At 41.7% G+C, this 15,380-nt stretch overlaps 1 protein-coding gene across 3 annotated transcripts in view; it reads right to left on the bottom strand.

Moving 5' to 3' along the window:
- COL15A1 (collagen type XV alpha 1 chain) overlaps positions 1–15,380 on the bottom strand; it is a 359,120-nt gene that overhangs the window by 226,257 nt on the left and 117,483 nt on the right. For all 3 annotated transcript variants that reach the window (XM_075826867.1, XM_075826865.1, XM_075826866.1), the window contains one exon: positions 12,133–12,680. In XM_075826867.1, the coding sequence (XP_075682982.1) occupies positions 12,133–12,680 (548 nt within the window). The remainder of the gene's footprint in view (positions 1–12,132; positions 12,681–15,380) is intronic.

Genomic DNA, 15,380 nt, shown 5'->3' with positions numbered 1-15,380 from the left:
AGAGGTGGTTATCAAGAAACTAATTTTTATGGACCAAGAAGGGGAGGGCACCCAGTACATCTGGAGGCGAGGCCACACGCATCGTACCAGGGCAACACTTTCCAGGAGAAGTTCCCCAAACTGGCAAGAAAGGAAAAAGTCAAAATAGGTACAAAGTCTGCTATAAGAGGGCGATAAGGAAGGACACAATATATCAATGTGACACGTGTCCCGAAAAACTAAGGCTCCGTATGAAAGAGTGCTTCAAAATGTATCATACATCCCATTATTTTTAATCTACCCCAGTTTTACTTACCCTGATGCCCTCCGCACATCTTATCCCCCTCATCTTTCCCCTCTGAGCCCTGCTGTGTGCCCAGGCAGCTGATAACAGCCACATGTAGGGTATTGACGTACCCGTGAGAACCCACATTACAGTTTATGGGTTGTATGTCTCCAGTCAAAATGCTCACTACACCTCTAGATGAATGCCTCAAGGGTGTAGTTTTTAAAACGGGGTCACTTCTTGGGGGTTTCAACTGTACTGGTACCTCAGGGGCTTCTGCATACATGACTTTGCACCAAAAAATCCCCAGGAGGCCAAATGGTGGTCCTTTCCTTCTGAGCCCTCCCATGGGCCCAAACGGCAGTTTATCACCACAAATGGGGTACTGCCGCACTCAGGACAAATTGGGCAACAGAATGGGTATTTTATTTCTTGTGAAAATTAGAAATTTTCTGCCAAAACTACATATTATTGGAAAAAATTATTTGGTTTTAATTCCCAGCCCAATTCAAATAAGTTCTGTGAAAAAACTGTGGAGTCAAAATGGTCACAACACCCATAAATGAATTCCTTGAGGGGTGTAGTTTCCAAAATGGGGTCACTTCTGGTGGGTTTCCATTGCTTTGATATCTCTGGGGCTCTGCAAATGCGACATGGCACCCGAAAACCAATCCAGCAAAATCTGGACTCCAACAAACACATAGCACTCCTTTGCTTCTGAGCCCTCCCATGGGCCCAAATGGCAGTTTATCACCACAAATGGGGTATTGCTGCACTAAGGACAGATTGGGCAACAAAATGGGGTATTTTGTTCCCTGTGAAAATAAGACATTTTGATAAAAAAATGCCATCTTATTGGAAAAAATTTCATTTTTTTTATTTCACAGACCAATTCTAATAGGTGCTGTGAAAAAACTGTGTGGTCAAAATGATAACCACAACCATAAATTAATTCCTTGAGGGGTGTAGTTTCCAAAATGGGGTCACTATTGGGGGATTCCTACTGTTTTGGCACCTCAACACCTCTTCAAACCTGGCATGCTGCCTAAAATATATTCTAATAAAAAAGGGGCCTCAAAATGCACTAGGTGCTTCTTTGGTTCTAGGGCTTTTGTTTTATTCCAGGAGTGCAGTAGAGCCACATGTGGGACATTTCTAAAAACTGCAGAATCTGGACAATACATATTTAGTAGTGTTTCTCTGGTAAAACCTTCTGTGTTACAGAAAAAAAATTGAATAAAATTGAAATTCAGCAAGAAAAATGAAATTTGCAAATTTCACCTCCACTTTTCTTTAATTCCTGTGAAATGCCTGAAGGGTTAAAAAAACTTTCTAAATGTTGTTTTGAATACTTTGAGGGGTCTAGTTTTTAAAATGAGGTGTTTTATCAGGGTATCTAATACATAGGCCCCTCAAAGCCACTTCAGAACTGAAGAGGTACCTTAAAAAAAAGGCTTTTGAAATTTTCTTAAAAAAAAGAGAAATTACTGTTTATGTTCTAAGCCTTGTAACGTCCAAGAAAAATAAAAGAATGTTCAAAAAACAATGCCAATCTAAAGTAGACATATGGGAAATGTGAACTAGTAACTATTTTGGGTAGTATAACCGTCTGTTTTACAAGCAGATGCATTTAAATTCTGAAAAATGCTATTTTGTATAAATTTTCCCTAAATTTTGAAAATTTTCACCAGTAAACACTGAATATATCGTCCAAATTTTACCACTAACATAAATCCCAATGTGTCACAAGAAAACGATCTCAGAGTCGCTTGGATAGGTTTAAGCATTCCGACGTTATTACCACATAAAGTGAAATATGTCAGATTTGAAAAATGGGCCCTGAGCCTTAAGGCCAAAACAAGGCTGCGTCCTTAAGGGGTTAAAGCTCAATTTTGTCTATTGGAAATCTTGAGCCCCAGTCACAAACGGCAAAAGTTAAATGTGCAAATTTCTGGCTGTTTATATTATGCTGTGGACTTAAAACTACAATTTGCTCAAGCTTTGGTGTTTTTGTAGAACTTTTCTTCACCTTCTTTTTTTTTAGAAGAAAAACTTTGTAAAAAAACCCAAACACATTTGGATTAATATTCAACAATGTTATTATCCCTAAACAAAACCTTATCTCTCTTTTTTAAAATCTCAACCTCAGCAAACAAAAGTACACGGTTATCACTGAATGAGTCAAATCGTACCTTCCAGATATTCTGGGAACCCCCCCATGCAACTTGATATTTGAATTTGGTTTCTATAAAACTCATATCAAAAGCCTAATATCAAAACTATACAAACTCCTAATTCCTAAACATAATCCACCTTCATACATCAATTTGACCGAACAAGTTTGATCCTAAAGAATTTCTACACTTTGTCAATTTCTACAAAGATTCAGGAACTAAACGATTAAATTATGGCAAGATGGTATAAAACACCTAATGCACTATGTAAAATCGAGCCTAAACAATTGCCTACCTACTGGAGATGTAACATAGGCAGAGGGAACTTCCTATATTGGCACAATGTACAGACAATCATAAATAAATTCTTAGGTAAAATCTAACCCCTGAGCTGGTTCTACTAAATCTTGATAACACACAACATTTTATAAATCCAACCTTTAAAAAATTTCTAGACACTGTAAAGAAACAGACTTTCCTACCATTTTAGAATGGTTAAAATAAATCAACTTAATTTAATCATATAAAGAAAAACAAAATGCACACAAATTTGAAAAGTTTCTACAGATTTCGAACAAGTGGAGAACATTTTATGAGTTAAAGGAGCTAGAACGTTTCCTAACATCCACTCACTGATCTATTTGCACCTTGAAACACATTGATACGCTTCCAAACACTGGCGTAGCTATAGGGGTCGCAGCGGTCGCAATTGCGACCGGGCCCCGAAGCCAGGGGGGCCCACGGCCCCCCCGCACCACATCAATAAAAAGTTACTATAGTAACTCGGGCCGCGGGCCCCTGTTACTATAGTAACATACTTTACTTACCTTCCTGGTTCCGGATCGCAGCGGAGGTCTTGACGTCAAGCGCTGTGCGCAGCGCATGACGTCACAGCGCTATGCCGCCGCGCACAGCATCGAGACTACAGAACTCCCGCCGCGGCCGAAGAGGAAGGTAAGGTTATTCCTGACTCCCGGGACCCGCCAATCAGCTGTTTTGAAGGGGCCGCAGCACTCGTACGAGAGCTGCTCCCCTTCATTCCTGTCACTTCATTCCGGTCACACTGTGAATCGGTGTCGGCGATTCACAGTGTGGGCGAGTAGTGAAATGAAGGGGAAGCAGCTCTCGTACGAGTGCTGCGGCCCCTTCAAAACAGCTGATTTGCGGGTCCCGGGCGACACATCAGCTATTGATGGCCTATCCTGTGGATAGGCCATCAATGTTTAGGGACTGCACAACCCCTAAGCCTACGATATATCAGGCTTAGGGGGCCCATGAGACAGGATCACAGATTGTGTGATCCTGTCTGCTGGGCCCTGTATCTAAGCCAATCACATGGTAGGCTTAGATACATGGCCCATGCGTGATCCTGTCTGCTGGGCCCTGTATCTAAGCCTACCACACTGTAGGTTTAGATACAGGGCCCCAGCACACAGTAATCTTATACTGTATAAGATTACTGTCTGCTGGACCCTGTATCTAAGCCTACCTTGTGGTAGGCTTAGATACAGGGTCCCACAGACAGTATCACACATGGGCCCTGTATCTAAGCCTTAGGGTATGTGCACAGACACTAATTACGTCCGTAATTGACGGACGTATTTCGGCCGCAAGTACCGGACCGAACACAGTGCACGGAGCCGGGCTCCTAGCATCATACTTATGTACGACGCTAGGAGTCCCTGCCTCGCTGCAGGACAACTGTCCCATACTGTAATCATGTTTTCAGTACGGGACAGTTGTCCTGCAGCGAGGCAGGGACTCCTAGCGTCGTACATAAGTACGACCCCGGCTCCCTGCACTGTGTTCGGTCCGGTACTTGCGGCCGAAATACGTCCGTCAATTACGGACGTAATTAGTGTGTGTGCACATACCCTAACACGTGTTACTAATAATTTTTTGTGTGTTTTCGTACAGGTTCGGTCGTTGGACTACGGCGGATTCCAGGACTACTTCGATGACAGCTTTTTTTTTTATTAATAAAATGGTTAATGAGGGCTGTGTGTTTTTTTTTTTTATTTCAATAAAATATTTTTTCTATGTCTTTGTGTTTTTTTTAAAACTATATTACTACAGCCTTAGTAATCGCCGCCGGCAGATTGACAGCATCCATTGCTAAGGCGGGGCTTAGTGTTAGCTGCTGCAGAGGCTAACACTAACCCCCATTATTACCCCGGTACCCACCGCCACCAGGGGTGCTGGGAAGAGCCGGGTACGATCCAGTACCTGACCATCTGTAGTGATGGTCGGCCACTGGGGTGGCCGCAGGCTGGTATTATCAGGAGGGGAAAGGCCAAAAACAGTGGCCCTTCCTACCCTGGTGATGCTAGGCTGCTGCTGCTTTATTGTATCTGGCTGGTTATGAAAATGGGGGGGACCCCACGTCATTTAAAAAAAATAAAATAAAAAAATAATTGGAAAGAACGATGTCGGGTCCCCCCCAATTTTCATAACCAGCCAGATACAACACAGCAGCAGCAGGCAGCATTACAAGGGTGGGAAGGGCCACTGTTTTTGCCCTTCCCCAGCCTAATACTACCAGCCTGCGGCCACCCCGGTGCCTGCCGGTCACTACAGATGGTCGGGTACTGGTTTGTACCCGGCTCTTCCCAGTACCCCTGGTGGCGGTGGGTACCGGGGTAATAATGGGGGTTAGTGTAGCCTCTGCACCGGCTAACATTAAGCCTCACCTTAGTAATGGAGGTTGTCAATCAGCCAGCGGCCATTACTAAAGCGGTGATAATAAAGTTTAAAAAGATACAAGCACATAGAAAAAATATTTTATTGAAATAAAAAAACAACCCTCATTAACCATTTTATTGAGAATAAAAAAAACGCCGTCATTGAAGTCCTCGTATCCGAAGTCCAACAACCGAACCTGTAAAAAAAACACAAACACAAAAATAATCAGTAACACATAACGAAGCAAAATTATTATTCTTACCTATCCTGGGTCCAGCGCTGGAGCCGCAATGTCAGCGAGCTGGGCCCTGTATCTAATCCTATCATGTGTGATACTGTCTGCTGGGCCCTGTATCTAATCGTATCTTGTGTGATACTGTCTGCTGAGCTGTGTATCTAATCCTATCATGTGTGATACTGACTGCTGGGCCCTATATCTAATCCGATCATGTGTGATACTGACTGCTGAGCCCTGTATCTAATCCTATCATGTGTGATACTGTCTGCTGAGCCACTGTATCTAATCCTATCATGTGTGGTACTGTCTGCTGAGCCACTGTATCTAATCCTATCATGTGTGATACTGTCTGCTGAGCCACTGTATCTAATCCTATCATGTGTGGTACTGTCTGCTGGGCCACTGTATCTAATCCTATCATGTGTGATACTGTCTGCTGAGCTGTGTATCTAATCCTATCATGTGTGATACTGCCTTCTGAGCCACTGTATCTAATCCTATCATGTGTGATACTGTCTGCTCAGCCACTGTATCTAATCCTATCCATAGTTTATAGGGTCGTAGTGCTATAGATATGCTATGCTGTCTCATATACACACTTTTTTTTGGGGCGGACACATATGTATTGGGGCTATTTCCCGGACATTTTAAGCCCTGAGGGTATGTTCACACGGCAGCGTCCGTTACGGCTGAAATTACTGTGCTGTTTTCAGGAGAAAACAGCACCGTAATTTCAGCCGTAATGGCATGTGCAGGCGTCTTTTGCTGCGTCCATTACGGAAGTAATTGAAGCTGGTTTTCCATGGAGTCCATGGAAAACGGCTCCATTTACGTCTGAAGAAGTGACAGGCACTTTTTTACGCGCCGCCTTTTGACAGCGGCGCGTAAAAAAAAATGACCGTCGGCACAGAACATCGTAAGACCCATTCAAATGAATGGGCAGATGTTTGCCGACGCTTTTGAGCCGCATTTTCGGACGTAATTCAATGCTAAAACGCCCGATTTACGTCCGTAAATAGTGTGTGTGAACCCAGCCTTAGTGACGCCCCGGCTGCTAGTGCTGCATTGTTGGGTCACTTAGGAGACCCAGCGATGCAGCTGAAAGCGGACCGTCGGCCATGAGAAGTTTGCGGGGGGGGGGCCCAGTAAGAATTTTTGCATCGGGGCCCATGAGCCTCTAGCTACGCCCCTGCTTCCAAATATTACTTTAGTTGATACCAACTTTCAATAACCTGGACATAAATAGAACTGTACATCTGATCAAGTCAAGAGTTCTTTCTTAGTTTGTTTTCTTATTACGCTATTTTATGTAATTTGATATGTCATATCTATTTATGATGATATTGTATTTGCTCCAATCCCCTTTCCTTTCTTTCTGTTTGTTCCCACCCTATCCCATTTTATATGTGTCAAAAATCTTTAAATAAAGCCTTTACAAAAAACATGTTTGGTTTTTATATGCAATACCATATGCAGTTTTCAATTAAAAAAAACAAACTGGTTTTAGGGACATTTCCTAGAACCCACTAATTGATGAAAAGATGAAAAATCTACATGAACACACATGCACATTTTTCTAGATAAGTCTTAACAACATGTATGTAATACCCGGTATCAAGCTGTGTCTATAAATCGTGGCAAATACACACCATTTTGCTGTGATTTTGATAAAAGATTGTGGCAAAGAAATGCAAATGGTGCACAACATGTCAACCCAGCCTCAGCAATTTTTAGTCTCTCTTAGTTATCTGGTTGCAGTGCCTCCCCTTGGCTCTAAATAAGAACCTTTCCTGCGTGTAGAAGATTAGATACTCCTACCATGGGTCAACTCGGAAAAATCCTTGTATTGAAAGATAACTCAAAAGGACAATATGTATTTAAAGGATAAAAATAGAGGGGAAATTATCCATATTTGCAGAAACAACGAATCACCTTTTAAAATATTTGCTTTTAACTTAACTAAACTATTACAATAACTGCAAAAAATATATATACATCTACTATATGCTTGCTCTACCCACTAAAAACTATTGTAATGGAAACAACGACATGACCCACATTAAAACACAGTATTATACCCAAAGCACACACTCTCCTCAGAGATGCCCCACATGCTTGTAACATATGGGGACTGAATCCCCAAGAAAAAGGGGAAAATGTTGATGGCCTAGATTTGACTTTAGTGACCCCCCATGAGCTTGTATTTATATGTACTACTCATATGGTGTGTTGTGCCCTTGACACTGTGTCTTTCAGTCACCAGAACAAGACAGTCTTCTTGCCTGCCTAAGCCGTAACTAATCAGTTAAAAAAAGATTTGTAAATACTGTATATTCTTGTGCCTCCCAGACTGGGAAGAACTGTAAAAGAATGTCTATGGTCGTGTGCACCATTAGTGCCGGTCAAAATTGTATATATTTACAAGTGCAAGGAAAGCTTGCAAGTTTGGCACTTACGCTATATTTCGTCTTTCTCCGTGACATGGAGTATTTCCACCATCTTGCCCCACCCTCTACCACCTTACGATTTGAAGTACTCAGCAGGATGTAACAGCACAGGAGAGTAGAGGAGCGCCGTGAGGAGCTCGCCAGCCGCCAATAAGGGAAATGAACCAGAGCTGGCAGGTGGGACTTTGAGTAGGGAACAAAGGCATTAGAAGTGGCAGCAAAAGCTGAGATAGAGAAGAAGTAAAAGATTCCTAAGGTCAGAGTGGCTTGTGTTACGTTACTAGACATTCAAAGGCAGGGCAAAAAAATTGTGTGGTTGTGAGGTACTTATTCATTATGCCTGTGAGTATGCCTGTCAAAGTGACTGTTACCACCCAGCTACAACAGTGGATAGCCCTCCCAGCCCTGTACAGTGCTTGGAGAAAGTTGCCATACTAGAGAGGTGTTGCTGCAGAAAGGGGAAGTCATAATAGCTGCTATGGAGTTGGAGAAAGAGAGAGAAAGACCAATTGCTTTGGAACTGGAACTGAGGAGCCTGAGTTAGACTGGTGAGGACTGACCTAATCAGTATTAATCGTTGGGCGTGGGATGGCATTTATAAGGCCTATTTACAAAGCAGCCAGCAACTACCAGCTGAAGGGGCACTAGGGCCAAATTACACAGTAGCAGCCACCATGTTAAAGCCTGCTAGGCCTGAACAGATAGCCCTCATATCAAAGAGGGTTGCTCTTGGCCCTGTGCAAAATCACCTTGCCAGCCTGAGTCGTAACTAAGTCTGTGCCTCTCATCAGTGGGAAGAACTGTAAATATTGTCTATGGCCGTGTGCACCATCAGTGATGGTTGAAATGGTAAAGTTCGCAAGTTTGGTACTCTAACTTCAGCTTCATTTCATCTTTCACCGCGGCATCCCTGTGGGTTATTTCCACCATCATGCTTCACCCTCCACCACCTTACATGCTCACTAGATATCACTAGCTAAGTAAATAATAAAATACCCACCAGTCCTTCTAGGAGCTCCTTCAGTGCAGCTATTGTTAGTGCACTTTTAATTATAACAAATTGTTAGTATTCAATCCCAGTCTAATTGCTATATTGGTTCAATATTAACAAGTGACGTGCAGAGTAAAATAGCTACTGAATAGGTTTAGTGACCACAAATAGTTTCCACACTATAATATCAGAGAGAATACTCAGCTAGATGGGTAATAAGGGGTCACAGTGTATTCAGTGTCCTTAGTGTGACATTTGTCTAGTAGCAGTTGGCTCTCTGGCTGTCAGTAAAGAACCCAACTCCAGCGCAAGGACTACTGGGCTTTCTACAATATTTCTCCTGATGAATCCTCAGACAAGAAGAGAGGATTACATTTTCTATTCCTGACTTCCACTTTCTCCCTTTACAGTGTGGGTGTCAGATTGTTAAGCCTCCTCTACTCTCTGTCAGGTGATATTTTTCCGCTCTCAACTCGGTCTTCCACCAATCACCTTCTTCAGTCCCTCTCACGTCACCACCTGTATGCAGGGATTTTTAGTTTGTCACGCAGTTAACATCACGCCATTGATTGTATTAACTCAAACAAGGGTTACATGTATATATATATATATATATATATATATATATATATATATATATATATATATATGTATGTAGTGTAATGGTTCTATTATCTGCTACAAAATTGTAGCATCTTCAGTCACATTTACATTTACCCTCACGTATTTACTTTATAGTAATGTAGAAACATCAAGTAGGGTGGGGACATATAAATAACAAGTTAAAGTTTTACATGTCCTAACTGGTAATTCCTAGGAATTCAAATAACAAAACTAGCACTGAGGAAGCCGACCATTAGTTCTTCAGGTTTACTTGTATTGACACATTTTGCATGTAATAGCTTTAGCACAGATTTTTGCATTGACTGCCAGCTATTTTCATATTACAAGAAAGTTCCACCTTCTGTAACTGGCTAAACACCTGAACTGTCAAACATTCCATATAAGCATTAACGGAAAACCAGCTATTACACATTACTATATTTTATTTTATAATGTAGAGCTACGCTTAAACCTCTAAAACCTTCCAAAAATAATGGAGTCACATCTGCTTTTACTGAAATACAAATACAGTACAGATATAAAAAGATGATGATCTGCCATATGACCGCACCCAATAAATACACATATTTCACTTTTTCAGGATATGAGGGGAAAAAAATCTAACTGAAAATAGCAGTGAGAATAATTTTTGTTGCTGTATATGCTTTCCTTTATTACGAAAACAAAGCTTTATCCTTATATTAAAATGTTAACTGAAGCACCTGATCTCCAATGCAAACTCAGCAACAGCCCCTACCTACAATGTGCTATCTATTATATTGGTGTTTTATTATATGGCAGAGGGCCTTTAGGTCCCAGGGTCGGGGTACGACTGCTACCTCTGCATCCACTGTAGTTACGCTCTACCTTATAAATAAATCCTGCCTGTGCATAATACTATGAATAGCCATCTGTTAGGGCATATGCCCTAATAGGCATTATCATAAGACAGCCCTGAAGCTTGCTTTCTATTAAAGTCTGTGGAAGTTCTTATAGCTGGATCATTTAAAAAACAAACAAAAAAAACCCCTGAAAGGCCTTATATTTATAGTAATTTGTCTATTGCTGATTTGGACAAAATTATGCTGTCAATGACTTCCGTCCTTACACACAGAAAGAGACATGTTAGGAAAAAAAATACAGTAGAAGAGGGGCATCATATCTTAGCTTACTGTACATTGTGGAATACAATGGAGAATCAATACGTTGGATAGAACTTCTTCACTTTGTGTGGTTTGGAGGAAGTTCAAAAATCCATGATCCATTGTATTGGCAAAACAAAAATGTCAAATGAAGATCAGGTAGCTTTCTATTTCTTGTGCTCAATGTATTCATATAAATCAGTGTTAAATCAACTGGGCAAGCGTGGTTGACGCAAACAAAAAAAACAAACAGAACAATGGTAGAACTAGAAAACTTCTTAGCAAGTCTTGATTTGTAAGAAAATATGTGCTCTACCCATAGCTCAGAGATTTATAATGGGTTCTTACCATACACCTACACTTTGGAAGCAGACAGGAACTTATTGACACACCCTGGACAACAGCCCTTCTGCTGCATATTTAGTTAAAAGAGGTAAAGTCAAAAGCCACATCCACATATATCACTGGCAGGCTGGCAAACTGAAGCTGTTGAAAAGCCCATCCATTAATTCTGGATGGACATGGCCTTAACAGTATCCTTAAGTTAAGTAAGTAAAGTATTTTTTAGTCCATTAAAGCATAACTAACCTCTCGGATGACTTTCCAGAATAAGCTTTTATATATGGTATTTCTGGTCATTAAAGGACTTGTATTATGTATTTTTTATTTTGGACAGTTTTCCTCTATCTCTAATTCTCAGTTTTCTCTGAGCTAGTGGGTAGTCTGCCATATAAAGCGCACATAGAAAATGAGAACCCTGCTTCTCTCTCTCTAATTCTCAGTTTTCTCTGAGCTAGTGGATAGTCTGCCATATAAAGCAGACATAGAAAATGAGAACCCTGCTTCTCTCTCTCTCTCTCTCTCTCTCTCTTTCTCAGTTCTCTCTGAGCTAGTGGGTAGTCTGCCATATAAAGCACACATGGAAAATGAGAATCCTGCTTCTCTCTGTCTAATTCTCTGTTTTCTCTGAGCTAGTGGGTAGTTTGCCATATAAAGCAGACAAATAAAATGAGAATCCTCCTTCTCTCTCTTTCTCTAATTCTCAGTTTTCTCTGAGCGAGTGGGTAGTCTGCCATATAAAGCGCACACAGAAAATGAGATCTCTCTCTCTCTCTTGTGAAGAGTGAATAGTTAAAAGGGGGCAGGGCAGGAAATGAAAGGAGACTGATAAGTGGAGAAAGAGACAATTTCCCCAATAAGATTTATTACAAGTTTCTTATATTCACTTGTACTATTGCTTTATTAAAAGTTTGTTGAAAAGTTAGTGACCATTTAAGGTACAATTACCAACTGGCAACCCTTACTTTCTTTGAGTCCTTAAAAAACATAAATACAATTTGTAATTATAGAATTCCTCCTTTAAAAAGTCTCAAATTCTAATTTTTAAAATGAATTGAGCATAATCATTAACACAAACTATCCGGACAGGCAAACATCATGGAGCAGCAATACTCAAACCTTCATATTTAAGGTCATTATTAGTCAAATAACTAATTTGCTTTATGTAATTAAAAAACATCATGGACTACATTGGGGACATCAAATTGCTAGATAAAAAGTTCTATCTAACATTAAAAATTAGGTACTTACAGTAAATTTCTCTAGTCCTGTTGCCCCGGCATTTCCAACAAATATACCAGAGCTGGCTTCAAAGGTCAATGGTTCTAATGACCTTTGGAATGGCACTCTTTGATACTCCTCACAGTCCATGTAAAGAACCATTTCATATCCTACAACAGTCACTGTAAAACGATTCCATTTGTTTGTCATTACTGGCACTTTAAAGGAAGCTGCCTCTTTGGAAATATGGGAACCAGGTTCTGTGTAATATATATTTATCCTCTGTGTACCATCTTCAACTGATGACAGTCTGAGGCCCAAATAGATGATCTTCTGGAAGGCATCAGTTATAGCAAACAATACACCTCCATGGTTACTATTCGGCTTTAAAGTGGCAATAATTGCAAAGTCTCGAAAAAATGGCTGTGGAACAAATGTGCGTGTGAGGCGGCCAATATTAGAATCTGGGCCAAAGCTATAAGCTGGAAACCCTTCATATCCAGTAATAAAAGACACAGAAGGAGGAAGAGGCACCCCAATTAGCTCTAAGAGATCAAGATGTCCTCTGTTGCCGCGATCTGTAAAATAAAAATAAAAGAAAGTCAGTGTTTGACTTAATGACTTAGATATGACTGAAACATCATGTCAATAAGGAAATAAAGAGTGATTTTGGCTCATGATTCTTTCAATGGATATAAGCCTGTATTCATGTTTGCAAGTTGCATCCACACAGAGCCATAATGCAGAACTTTTCTTACGAAAACAAAATATTTATGAATGTTATATACATGTCTAATAAAATACACTGTGTGAATTCAGTCCTTGTGCCAAGATATCCGCAATTAAATTGGTAGTGCCATATAAAGTTCACACGCAAGTTAATTAAACCAATTCTTGAAACCCACAAAACCGCTTTGACGCTCAGAACATTAGGGAATAAAGTACCAAAACTAAAGTGAGGCATTAGACACATCTAAGATATTCTCGAATTGTAATGAATATAGGCATTAATGACATCATCACGGAAGGTACAGTAACTTTGTTAGCATTTGTACAACCTTTGCTGTGTCTTTCGGCACTAGTTTCCTGCAGCTTTTATTATTCATCAGATTTAGAAAGTCCCAAAGGGCAAGTGCCAACTTGGAGTTATTGCTATCAGAGTTGTTTATGGCTGGGATACAATTTCTTTGCTTATATTTGAATGACTCTTAGCACTGAAGTGTGAAACGTTCTACAGCTTTTTGAGGTATTCAAAATTATAGTAGTCATAGAAGTATTATTAATATGGTAAAACAATTTGGTTGCCAATTTTACAATAACACAAGAATCTTGCACACAGTTTTTTTATGAAGTCCTTTATAATAAAAGGCAGAGTAAGTATCATTAGTTGAGCATACAGTAATCCCCTCTTACACTTTTCCATGGCATTTTATGGACTTTTATACCAATTTCACATTTATTTATTTGTCTTAGGCTTTGATCACATAACATTTGAGCTCTACGTATATGCTCCTGGTGTATGCGACAAAATATTCATAGGGCTCCATTCACCAAACGGATGTCAAAAGAGTGTGTTTTTGGCCTCCGGCAGGCTAGTACATGGCAGTATGTTGTTGTTTTTTTTTTTTTGCTTTATAGAAAAGCGTAGTTGTCTGCTTTTTTCTGTGCAGAAGCTTCCTGCAAAAAAAACTTATACCACAAGATTTACATTTCTTAACAAGGGAACCTATGACGTATGCCACTCTATGCCTTTACAGTGGCATACATTAGATTCTTCCATCAGAAGTATATGTCTGACAAAACTCCCAATGTATACATCTGACAGATGGCTCAGACTTTATGTGAACAGTGCCTTACATGTCATTTCCTAGTATAATGATATATATAAAAAAAAGATTAGCTGTAACATTACAACCACCTGCCTAATATTGTGTAGGTCCCCCTCGTGCCGCTTAAACAGTTCTGACCCGTCGAGGCATGGACTTCACAAGACATCTGAAAGAATCTTGTGGTATCTGGCAGCCAGATGTTAGTAGCAAATCCTTTAAGTTCTATAACTTGCGAGTTGGGGCCTCCATGCAGGGGCTTAACTAGGAAAGACTGGGCCCCATAGCAAACTTTTGACTGGGGCCCCCCCTCCCCCGGGTGTCACACAGCCCCCCCCCTTGTAGATAGTGCCTTTTTTACAAACCCCCCTTTTGATAACGCCATACAGCCCCCCTGTAGATAACGCCATACAGCCCCCTTTGTAGATATCTACAGAGGGGGCTGTATGGCGTTATCTACGGGGGGGCTGTATGGCGTTATCTATGGGGGGACTGTATGGCGTTCCCTACAGGGGGGGCTGTATGGCGTTCCCTACAGGGGGGGCTGTATGGCGCTATCTACAGGGGGGCTGTATGGCGCTATCTACAGGGGGGCTGTATGGCGCTATCTACAGGGGGGCTGTATGGCGCTATCTACAGGGGGGCTGTATGGCTCTGTCTACAGGGGGGCTGTATGGCGTTATCTACAGGGGGCTGTATGGCGTTATCTACAGGGGGTCTGTATGGCGCTATCCACAGGGGGGACTGTATGGCGCTATCTACAGAGGGGTCTGTATGGCGTTATCTAGAGGGGGGACTGCATGGCGTTATCTACGAGGGGGGGCTGTCTGGCGTTCCCTACAGAGGGGGCTGTCTGGCGTTATCTACAGGGGGGACTGTATGGCGTTACCTACAGGGAGTCTGTATGGCGCTACCTACAGGGGGGTCTGTAGGGAACACCATACAGCCCCCCCTGTAGGGAACGCCATACAGCCCCCCCCTGTAGGGAACGCCATACAGCCCCCCCTGTAGGGAACGCCATACAGCCCCCCCCCTGTAGGGAATGCTATACAGCCCCCTGTAGGGAACGCCATACAGCGTCCCCCCCTGTAGGGAACGCCATACAGCGTCCCCCCCTGTAGGGAACGCCATACAGCGTCCCCCCTCCCAAAAAAATGCGACCTACAGTGTGTCCTAATAAAAGACATGTATCCCGTATCCACAGGATAGGGGAGACATGTGTGATCGCTGGCAGCGATAGGGAGAACGGGGGACTGAAAGTCCCCTGAAGTTCTCCATGACTAACCTCTGACTTCCGGCATCTGCGCAGCTCACTAAAAATGAAAGGAGCGCTGGTCACGCATGCGCACAAGCGGGACCGGCGCTCCATTCATTTCTCCAGAGCTGCCGACACAGACCCCTGAAGTCCGAGGTTTGTGATGGAGAACTTCAGAGGACTTTCAGTCCCCCGTT

This window comes from Rhinoderma darwinii, chromosome 5 (assembly GCF_050947455.1).
Source record: "Rhinoderma darwinii isolate aRhiDar2 chromosome 5, aRhiDar2.hap1, whole genome shotgun sequence".
NCBI classification, from domain to species: domain Eukaryota; kingdom Metazoa; phylum Chordata; class Amphibia; order Anura; family Rhinodermatidae; genus Rhinoderma; species Rhinoderma darwinii.
This window is presented reverse-complemented; position numbering and strand designations above follow the sequence as displayed.